This window comes from Vigna radiata, chromosome 6 (genome assembly GCF_000741045.1).
Source record: "Vigna radiata var. radiata cultivar VC1973A chromosome 6, Vradiata_ver6, whole genome shotgun sequence".
Lineage (NCBI taxonomy): Eukaryota > Viridiplantae > Streptophyta > Magnoliopsida > Fabales > Fabaceae > Vigna > Vigna radiata.
In genome coordinates, this window is record NC_028356.1 from 2905186 (window position 1) to 2917224 (window position 12039).

At 33.6% G+C, this 12039-nt stretch overlaps 1 protein-coding gene across 3 annotated transcripts; it reads left to right on the forward strand.

Moving 5' to 3' along the window:
- Positions 1-3612: 3612 nt before the first annotated feature.
- On the forward strand, positions 3613-9182 carry LOC106765146. 3 transcript variants are annotated; one of them, XM_014649656.2, is made up of 9 exons: positions 3613-3897; positions 3972-4063; positions 4193-4264; positions 4366-4472; positions 4638-4693; positions 5430-5604; positions 6857-6940; positions 7506-7793; positions 8180-9182. In XM_014649656.2, the coding sequence occupies exons 1-9, from the start codon at positions 3721-3723 to the stop codon at positions 9025-9027; spliced, it is 1899 nt and encodes a 632-aa protein (XP_014505142.1). In that variant the 5' UTR covers positions 3613-3720; the 3' UTR covers positions 9028-9182. The 3 variants fall into 3 exon arrangements, with proteins under 3 accessions (XP_014505142.1, XP_022637637.1, XP_014505143.1); XM_022781916.1 differs by having other exon boundaries at positions 8282-9182; XM_014649657.2 differs by lacking the exon at positions 6857-6940 and having other exon boundaries at positions 8180-9027.
- The last annotated feature ends 2857 nt before the right edge of the window (positions 9183-12039 follow it).

Genomic DNA, 12039 nt, shown 5'->3' on the forward strand with positions numbered 1-12039 from the left:
GTTTACACACCTCAACAAAGCGGTATTGCAGAACGTAAATTGTGTCATTTGTTACAAGTAGCCCGGTCAATCATGTTCACTTCTCATGTTCCTAAGTTTTATTGGGGTGATGCTATTCTCACCTCGGCATATTTAATCAACCGAATACCTTCAAGAGTCCTCGAGTTCAAAACACATTGTCAGAAACTCCAAGAGTTATTTCCAGCTTACCGGTTAGTTTCCCGAATCTCTCCAAAAATCTTTGGGTGTTCCTCTTTTGTCCACTTATATAATCAGGGAAAACTTGATCCAAAGTCAATTAAATGCATATTTGTGGGATATTCACCAACTCAAAAGGGTTACAAATGTTACTCTCCCTCACACAAAAATATTTCATCACCATGGATGTTACATTCAATGAACAAGAATCCTTTTATCCAAGCTCTCGGCTTCAGGGGGAGAAACAAAATCATGTTGAACCCTCAATCTTGTCCTCAGTTTTCCCAACACCCATACCCTTGCCAACAATCGAACCATCTCAAATTTCACGTCAGTTTGACGCTGCCAGTCCAACCACCACGAGTCTGTCAATTCCAATTATCCCAAACACGAGTCAGTCGAGTGTCCCAAACACGAGTCCATGTCCAGCAGAAGAAGATAGAGCTCGATAACATATTCAATCTGAGTTCTTGGCTTCTGACACTGAGCAACATGAAGAGGAACCAGGTACTATTAATTCATCTCAAGTTCCTATGTTTAATGATACTAATGTGGATCTCCCAATTGCACTAAGAAAACAATCTAGATCATGCGACCCTTATCGGATGGAGGACTACATATATTATGGAAATTTGTCAGATAGCCACCATGCATTTGTATCCTCTCTTGATGCAATCCAAATTCCACAATCAATTGAAGAAGCTCTTAGCGTCACTGAATGGAAGCAAGCCGTACAGGTTGAGATGAAGGCTCTGGAAAAGAACAACACATGGGAGTTAACAACTCTTCCTCCGGGTAAGAAAGTTGTGGGTTGTCGATGGTTGTTTACGATAAAGCATAATGCAGACGGAACTGTGGATAAATTAAAAGCAAGATTGGTGGCAAAGGGGTACACTCAATCCTATGGTCTAGACTATAGTGAGACATTTGCCCCCGTAGCAAAACTTAATACGATCCGTATCATACTCTCTCTTGCAGCAAATTTAGATTGGCTATTACATCAATTTGATGTGAAAAATGCCTTCCTCAACGGTGATTTGGAAGAAGAAGTATTCATGTGTATTCCTCCCGGGTTTACTACTCAACAAAATCAAGGCAAAGTGCGTAGACTCAGAAAGTCATTGTACGGGCTGAAGCAATCTCCTAGGGCATGGTTTGACAAGTTCACTAAAGTCTTAAAACAAAACCACTACAGTCAAAGTCTAGCCGACCACACATTGTTTACTAAACACTCATCATCTGGGAAGTGCACCATCCTGAGTGTGTATGTAGACGGCATTGTAATCACGGGAGATGATGTCTAGGACATAGTTCGGCTTAAGACTCTTCTTGCTGCAGAATTTGAGATTAAAGATCTTGGTCAACTACGATACTTCTTGGGAATGGAAGTTGCTCGCTCTAAGCAAGGTATTTCGGTATCTTAGAGAAAATATACAATGGATCTACTCAAGGGGATAGGTATGATCAATTGCAAACCTATTGATACCCCTATGGACCCCAATCATAAACTGTATAGCCGAACAACGGAAGCCGGAGTTGATCGAACACGTTATCAAAAGCTTGTTGGAAAGCTCATATATTTGGCTCACACTAGACCTGACATTGGGTTTGCTGTAAGTATGGTGAGTCGTTTCATGAACAACCCATCTGAGACTCACATGGATGCTGTTATGCGAATTCTGAGGTATTTGAAATTAGCCCCGGGCTTGGGTTTGTTATTTAGAAAGTCTGACAGTCGGAGAGTTGAAGTGTTCACCGATGCTGATTGGGCTGGTTCTCCAATTGATAGGAAATCAACCTCAGGTATGTGCACCTTTGTCTGGGGAAACCTTGTCACTTGGAGAAGCAAGAAGCAAACCGTCGTTGCTCGAAGTAGTGCAGAAGCAGAATTTCGATCTCTTGCGAATGATGTATGTGAGGGATTATGGATTCATAGATTGTTGGGTGATNTGAAGATATCNATTAGTGGACCNATTAAGCTGAANTGTGACAATCAATCTACACTAAGCATCGCCAAAGATCCAGTACAACATGATCGTACCAAACATATCGAGATAGACAGACACTTCATCAATGATCACATTGAGAGCAAACATATTTCGCTAAATTTTTTGCCTTCAAAATGTGCTTACCAAGCCACTTTCACGTGTGAACTTCATTGATATGACAAACAAACTTAATCTAGTTAACATCTATGATCAAGCTTGAGGAGGAGTGTTGAAAAATAAAGGTCTAGGTTCAACGTATCAAGGTTCAACGTGAAAATCTCTCAATTAATGTTGATTGCTAATTTGTTGTGATTAGATTAGATTTGTTATTGTTATTGTTCTTTCCTAATTATGTGCTATGATTTGTAACAACTCCTAAAGTTAAGGGAGAACCATGTATTATAAAATAATACAATACATTGAATAAAATAAAAAATGATTTTATCCCAAAATATATTTCTTTCATTTAAGATTGTAGATATTGTCTCAATAGCGATTGGAGAAAATAGAGACAATGATTATAGCCATAGCCATCAAAATAGAAATGGAGGGTCTGAAAGTAAAACCTTTTCACCGCAGAGGTTTCTTTACATCATACATTTTTAATTGATAATTAAAATAATGATGATAAGTGTGTGTTTGTGTTTCAGAAGAAAGAATTTGTAATATGCTATCAGAATAATATAAAAAAAAAATATAAATATAAAAGTATATAAACATAAATACACATATATAAACAGAAAATAAAATAATTATAATATTGTATAAATTATTCACATCAATTATTATTAATTGTATTTTCTTTTATATAAATGATTTTCTATTATTCATGACATTTAAGCAATCAATAACCATTTGATTAATTAAGGAAAAAATCATCCTGATAATCCAAATTAGAGTTAAGTTGACTTTTAAAGCATTTATGGTCATTCGAAAACACTACATAGCTTGATCCTTTCTGGAAAAAAGGATAACGACTAAGAAGGAAGATCCATTGAAAGAGATTATGTTATCCAAATAAAAATAATTTACTACTATTACTATTATTATTATTATTATTATTATTATTATTATTAATTTTATTTTCTTAAAAGATACCTAGTTATTCCGTAGTTAATATTAATGTTATTTATAACACATTTTCTGATTAAAATTTTATTTTGTTATTATGTAATATTATATAATTATTTATCTTTAATTTTTAATTTAATTGTTTTAAAATGTATTTCACCAACAAAAATAATTAAAACTAATAATTTAAATTAAAATAAATCATAATATATCATTTAAAAAATAATCAAAGATAAAATTTAACAAATAGAACATTAAAATTATATATTTTATAAATGTGTTTTTACAACACTTTATATGATGCATATCAATGCGGATAGAATATATATTGTATAAATTTTAAAAACCATAATAGCAAGGAGTAAGTAATCCGTGGAGAATATTAGGATTGAAAAGAAGAGGGAAATAGCCGCGGTGGAAGTGTGACTAAAAGGTGCGTTAACACTTCGCCGCCACCTCTGAGATGGATCCGCCATTGGTATTAGGGTTCGAACAAGTAGCCAACGTGGTTGCAGAATCGTCCTCGTCTTCATCAAGCGCACGAAGATTGGTGCCTTGGTTGAATTGGGACGAGTGGCTCTTCGTCAAACACGCTCTCTTCTCCAATTCTCCTCACTCTGTTTCATCAGCTCTCAAACGAGTAAGTTTCTCAATTTCCTTCTCATAAGACGGTGCAACTGTAAACCTAACCGCGTTTTCTTTTCTGTGTTTCAGATATCCACATGGCGAAGTCGAGGTTCTCTGCCGGTTTTGATCGAAGTCACTGCTTCCATAATCGAAATTCAACTCAAAGATTCCTATTTCAGGTAACCTTAACTCCTCTCCTCTTGTACCTCTTATTAACATTTGCTATTTCAAATTAGAAAAATAATATATATGCATAATACATTAGGTATATGTTAAACTTTAAGCAGTTTTGTTTGATTTAATTGTAGGCAGGATCAATTGAATGAAGCTTCTCTTTCAGAGGAGATGCTTGCTATGCTGTATTGCATGGCGATCATGAGGTTTGCTTACTCTGCCTTTCTTTTTTATGTTTCTTTTTGCCATTGATAATCACATTTTGAAAGCTTTTCCTTGCTAAGTATAATGGTTTTTTCTTTTGAAGGCTTGTGAATTGTGCTGTTGAGAAGACGCGCAAGAAAGAAGTGGCATCGATTGCAGTGGCAGCTGATGCAATTGGTATTCCGCGCATGCTGATTGATATTCGACATGGTGAACAAGTCTCCTCCTGCCCTTGTTAATTATTGTTTTTGTCTCGCTGATAGAATGGGACATGATCTTCATACTGGTCAAATGTCAAAAAACTTCACATCATTGTTTCTTTCATTTCATTATGGGCGGCCATGCCTTTTTTCTTATTTATTGCTGTAATTGCAGAGGGATCACACCGTGAACTTCCATCACTTAAGATTGTTCGTACTGCTTCTGTCAAGGTCTGTACAGTTCATTTCAGTTTGATTGATTATCTGTCTCTCAACAATCTATAGGCTATTTTGTAATTAAATTCTTAACACGTGGGTGTAGTCCATGGTTGGGGTTAAATTTTTGGCTTTCAGGAAAGGACTGGACTGAATTTTCTTTCTCAATGTCCTTGTGTAACTGTACTATAATAGTTTTAATATATGAAAGAAAGTATTGTTGCTCTTGTAATGGTATCAAAAGACTGAGTACATGCATGTATTCACTGAAATATATGCTACATTTGCAATGGCACATTAATTTTTTCCTCCTTTGTACATTTCTTTTACATTGTTTATTGTTTAATTATATAACATTATGATGATTCAATTCAAATGATAACCAGAACCATTAATTATCCAAGTTATACTCTATACTCTAACTCAGATAATGATATTGTCACAGGACCTTGGTAAAATCTACTTTTAGACTTTTCAGGACTGTAAGTAAGAACTAGTTAATTATTCTATCACTTTCTATGTGCCAGCTTGGCATTGTCATGGCAGAAAGTGATATTTGAAGTCTACTTTGTAGTTTGTTGTTATAATCATCTTCAGAATAATGCACACTTCATTTTTACATTTTCAAATTGAATTTTAATATATCCATGATTGAATAGTTTTCTCTTACTTCATTGTGGACAATTTCTTCCCATATTCTTAACATGTATGTTTATCTCCAAACTCATCTAATGTTTGGTAATAATTTCAGGCACTTGATTGGTTAAAATCTTATTATTGGGAGCCTCAGAGCAAAGCAATTCCTTTTCAAGGTGAAGGAATAACAGAAGTCAAGAAAGAAATTAAGTCTAAGATTCGTGAATTAGCTATCTTCTTGAAAGTCAATGGGAGTGTCCAGTCTAGTTCTTCACAGCTAAAGGGAAAACGTCCGTAAGCAATTTTCATTTTCATCATATTTTGACTTTAGTCATTGTCTTGCACATGTTTATTTGAAGTCAAATATCTTCAATTCTATGTGGAATGAGAGATATTTAGGTTGAAACTTCTGTTTTCCTATTTTCTGTTTCATTTAAGTGCATGAAACTTATGCACGTGGGAAAGTATGTGATTTAATGTTGAAAGCCCAATACAAAAATTTGATGGTTGGAAGTCCTTTGCCCCATTATTTTGTGGATCGCGTATTCTGTGTTTAGGATGCATGATATTAAACCTTTTGAATCTAGTTTATTTTTTTCTTGGTAATCTAGTGTTCTTCCATCCTGGTCACTGATATTCCAATTCCTCTCACATCAGAAATAATAAATATTGTAAGAGTAATTAAAGAAACAATGATGTCCTTGTTGCTTTCTGTTCATTTTCAGAATGTGATATACCAAGAAAAAGATTAAAGTGAAAAAGATTAAAGTGATAACCTGTATACCAATTTAATTTTATACTCATGGCTTGTTTTATTTTTTCCCATTCACTTGCTTTAACTTGAGGTACGTAGTTAATTTAAATATAAAGAATAAATTTTTGTAGTATAATAGTAAGGGTAACACATGTCAAGGAATTTTTATTATTGGATGTAAAGTTCATGGTGTAGTATTGTTTTTAGATTGCATACAAGATGTATTTATAGATGTAGTTTACTACTAGCTGTTATAAGAACTGACAGCTGTACAAAGAAATTAAGAAGCTGTACAGTACATTTGTAAACTATACAAGTTAACTATAGTGTTTATACGAACAATAACAGTAAGATGACATTCAACTGCATATTTTTCTTCCAGTAATATCTTTTGAAGAGCAACTCCTATTATAACTTTTTTACAAGCTCGTTGCTTTTTAAAAAGCAAGTCCTCATTTTTCTATTATATTATATCAATTTAGTTCTAGCTTGTATAGATGTGTCCAACATATGAAGTAGGGTTATTATACTTGTCTGCAGAACCCTACAAACATCTACTTCTTGATACAGTTTCTTTTGGAAATTATGGATTTTTGCTCACATTAAAGTGAAACATTTAATTTTTTGCTTCATGTGCTTACCACCTTGTGATAATATTTTATTTATTTCATGGCAAGTATTTTGTCTATAGTCAGCTGTTGGGATAGATTTTTTGTTTTAAAGCATGTACTTGCCATTTCTTTTGTGTCTAGAAAATTCTGACGTCTTGTATATTTTCTCTTTTAAAGGGGTCAAACAGAGTGAATTGCTTTTTGGGCGAAATAAACTATTGTCTCTTATGAATTGGAAGAGTAAACCTTCACGAACTGGAGGTATTATATTGTTCAAATTTCTTAATCCAATAAAACTTATTTGTTGTATTTGTGTGTGTAAAAGGAGAATGGGTTGCAGAGGGATATAGGGCAAGACATACTTTAAAATTGTGTCTGAAGACCATGTAACTAAAAAAAAAAATTGGAAAAGAAAGGATGCAACACCATTTGTTTCTACTTAACCACTTTTACAGGATACTGTTGTTTTCTTGGTCTCTTTCTGGTCTTCAAATCACATCTTGATTTTTGAGAGTTCCTTAGTTTATTATGGTTTTCTGTTTTTCAGTGGGTGTTATTTCCTTCTTTATCGTGGTTGTTCTGTTTTATGAGGACTCCTGACCATCTCATCTTTTTTTCTTTCATAAGAAACTCAAGTGTTGGATTTCCTTAAAGCTGAGCGACCAAATAGATGAGATTCTTAATATATAATATGATATATTGGGTATTCTTATCTTACTCTGAAAAATAAGTGATGCTGAACTAATTTGTTGTAGAGTAACTTCAGTTTTCATTATTATTTCAGGGTATCCATGACCTAATTACTTGTGAATTGCAATGCTTTCAGGATCTAAGAAGCAGATCAAGAAGATCTTGAAATATGTTCTTCAATTATATTCCTCCTTTTCTTCAGAGATTGTTTCTGTTTTGTTGGAGTATCTTCTTAAAGCTTTAAGTTCCTCAGAGTTGGAGGAGAAGGCAGACGATGTTTCTATTGGTCCAACCACAGAGAAGGTTTTGGCTGATTGGAAGCTTGTCATACTTAAACTGTGCGATAAGGAACCAGAATTACTTCTGAATCTTCTGAAGGAAGTCCTTGATATGATCGAGACTCGGGAAGATATAAAGCACGAAGGTTGGTTGCATTTTTTTCCTTGTACAGCACCCCTTTTCATTATGTAGAGTTTCTGGTTGAAGTTTAATATCTGTTTGTTTTGGGGTACTTGGGATGTATCTTTCCTGTGTGCTTTTCTTCTTTGATATCATGTTCAGTTACTTATTAAATGCCATATACTTTCTAGGGCTTTTGCAATGTACTACTGATGGAAATGCTTTTTTTATTGGATTCCCTTAGGTATAGCTTCCGCCTTAAGTCCACAAGAAGTCAGATATTGAATCAATTTATTTTTGTCCTTCATTTTTGTTTGGGTGTCTGTTCTCTTACTTAGCACTTGACTTTAGATTGCTTAATTTCTTCAATATTGATCTCAAATCGTTCCATTCTTTTAAAAACTTTGGTAGATAACCCAAATATGGGGATTTTACAATCAAGGACAGAGTTTCGGCTTTCTTCTTTGTTTGCATGGCTTGTTGGAATTCTCAGTAGAGTTCCTTCTGCAGCAGCAAATATGCCAAGAGGAGTTTTCCTTGGACTTGTTCATAGATGTCTTCTAATATCACAACTTTGCAACAAGCAGCTCATGGATTCAGCAGTTCAGCTCACAGAATTGATGGATGACAACTACTTGATGGAGAAAGTTAAAAAGTTCTCTCGCATTAGTTTGTGGAATTTAGAGCAAGCAGATGATCAAAGCTCTTTATTAACTTCAAATAACATTTTCCAATTTGAAAAATCTATACATGAAGCAGCTAAACAGCTAGAGTTAGTTAAGCATCAGGTTACGAAAAATAAAACCCCAAAGGCGTCGGATTGTGACACTAAAAAATCACAGACATGGACTTTGGCAAAATCATGGAACCCATGTCCAATTGGAATGTTGCCCCGTGCTGTTGGATCATCCGGCCGTCTTCCCGTTCTTGACATTATCAACAATGAAAAACAGAATCAAGTGTCATCTGGTTGTCTTCCCGTTGTTGACATTATTGACAGTGAAGAACAAGATCAAATATGGGAAAAGGAAGAGAATTGGAAATTGACCCCACAAGGTGCCAAGAGAGATGCCACAATAGACCTTCTGCAACTTGATAATTCTACTGTTAAGAAGATGAGAAAGACCGAAGAATTTGGTGAACTAAACAATGAATTACCACTGCAAGGGGGCAAAGGATGTCTCATAGTAGGCGGAGTTTGGAAGAAACTTACAGACGAGCTCCTAGTCATTGATTCATCCGTTGAGATTCTAGTTTAATTTATAGTTACTGCTTAGTTCTTAGCAAGATTGAATTCATGATATGTTGGTTATTTGTATCCTTATTTGTTTGTTTTATTTTAAAAGGTAAGGCTGAAATATGCAATTTCATGAACATATAAGAGAATCATCATATAGCTTAATTACCTGAACAACATTCATGCATAGAATAGGAATTTCGGTCTACATTCTTTTTCCCTTGCTCCGTTTTCAACATTTGCTAAGTGCATCTTCAATCGGTTGCAGTTGGACGCCAATGCGGTATTCCTGTAGAGAAAAGTTCAGCAGGGGCGACCTGAGAACACATGAGCCAAACATTCTGAATACGTTTCATGTGATCTCAGGACGACCCTGTAGAACCCCTCTACCTCGACATATTTGGGAAATGTCTTTACCTTAAACTCAATGTAATGGGTTTATCCAATTTCATTGAATGAAATATATAGCCTCAAGTTATCCTGGTACTGCTAGGTTTGAATGTACTACACCGAAGTACTTCTCACAAAAAAGATTAAGGGGTTGTGTTAGAGTACAATGTTGTACTACTCGTTTTCACACATAGCTCAAACGCGATGTAGTACTACAACTTCCCGTTCCCCACACGTCAATACCAAAGATTATTATAACTTGTTCTTACATTACACAGGTTTGATAACAGATATTTAACTCAATGTGTAGATTTTACTTTCTGATTTGCCCACGATGTAGTCAATTGGGACGTGATTAGGTGCACAAGAATGTAATTTTACTTTTCATAAAGTTAGGGTTTTGTATTAAAGGGAACCCGCAAGTTTATCATATATTATATTATACAGATATTCTAAATGTACATAGAACATCAAATAGAAAAATGTTTAAACAAAATATACGATTATAAACTATATTTAGAAAGTGGGTTCAGGTATAATTAAAGAGGAAAACATGCGTCGTTTTTAATAGATAATTAATTAAAATTAAATCATTTTTAAGATAATGTTATCTAATTTAAGGTAAAAAAGTGCATCAATTAATCTGAGAACAATATTTAAAAATTGGGAAAAGGAAAACAAATTTGATGTAAAAAAGAGACAAATATAATTATTTAAGTGGATATGTACATGTGATTTAAAAGGAAAAAAAGATGAAAATATAATGTCGAAAATAACTAATAATTTAAAATTTTCAAAAATTATTTAATGAATGACGGTAAAATATATCTAAAGTATTTTTAATGAGTCGTTACATGAATCCTTACAATTAAAAATAATATTTTAATGCAAATCTTAAGAATTTCTAAAAATTGACAAAAAAAAAAACCCTCTCTTCAACGTAAGCAAATTTATGTTTGTGGAATTCAATCAAAATATTATTTGAAAAGATTAAAACATTAATATATCATATTTATATATGATTATGTTAGTACATAAGGTGGATAACAAAGAACATATATATATATATAAAGTCGTAAAGAAAGGATCTTAATATTTAATGATAATACTTACCATTCATTTCTATTAATTGTGATCACTTTTTTCTTTAATATGTTTGGAAAAAGAAAAGGAGTCAAATGTTGTATGTGTACTCTAAAAAGGTGAAGAAAAATAAAAAATCCTTGGCATGGGAGAGAAATTGGAAGAATGGAATTAAAATGGCATGCATACTTTCCATTGCAGAAATGCATTACTGCAGCACTTTGACTGTCACGAGGAAAAAACAAAAAACAAAAGGGCAATTGGTAAAGATTAGAGAACAAAATGTATGCATGCAGACATGGAAGAGAGTGAAAGGTTGGTTGGAAAAAAAGCCTATATGAAATTGCCCTTTCCATTCACTTTTATATAGACCACCATCCTTCATTTTTTCTAATGCTTTCTTCTCTCCACACTGCTTCACCTAAATTGTTGTCTTTCCTAGGCAGCCTCTCTCTCTCTCTCTCTCCACTATCCATCACTTTTTCACCTTTTCTATGCCCTCTCTATATAACAAAGTTCTTCAGAGAAAAAAGAGAAAGGAAAACTGTTACTTCCTGTGCTGATCACTGCTTCTGACAATTCCTTGTTCATATTCTAAAACTAAACAACTTTCAATAAACAACACTAACATTTTAAACTAATTAAGTTAATCTTATTTTTCTCATTTATAATGAAAAAGAGAGATAGATATACATATACATAGTGTAAACGTAACCACACTTTAGAGACAAATGCATGAGGGGTAACGATGCAAAAATCCAAGTAATAGGAGCAATTACTTTACATATAAATGCTTGATAGACTAAAGCTTCCTACCATTGTCCTCCGCATGTGAATTTTCATCATTTCCCTGAGATGTGGTGCTGAATTCTTCATCCACTGATGAGCCACTCCATACAAGGAACCACATATCATTCATATCACTTTATTAACCCTCCCACTAAGATTTTCTTTTCAAAAATAAAAATAATATCCTTCCACTATATATATCAGTATAACATGATATAATCATTTTTCATTCCATATTCAGTTATCTGCCCTTCTTAGAGAATGCTTACCTTATTAACTTCACCAGAAAAAGAAAATGACCCTTTGGTAAGATATTCAAAATTTCATCATATGTCAAAGTGTACATCAAAGTCTCTTAACTTAACTACTGTAGATTACTGCTGCTCTTCATTCTTCTGGTACTAGTTCTGAAGTTTATTGAAAAAAAATAGACATGATTAAGTTTCTCAGAATAGATATGTATAACATCCTTAATCATGATAGTTTTTATCTTGTTTATTTTAATCGAAGGTTTGAAATAGTAATTAATAAAGTACAGTAGTTAACTGTGCATGTGTATACAAATACTACACTGATGCAACCAAATCTGGACAAAAGCATATTTTGGGGCTAATAAGGTTTTTTATGCATTGAGTTCGTGCTTCTAGCTATCTTCCACCTTTTCTTTGTAAGGTTGTTTATCCCCTCCATTAAAGGTACACTTGTGGGTGCATGTTGTCAGATTTCAATTTCTCATTTTACATAATAAAATTACTTTGTTAGAACTGCAACA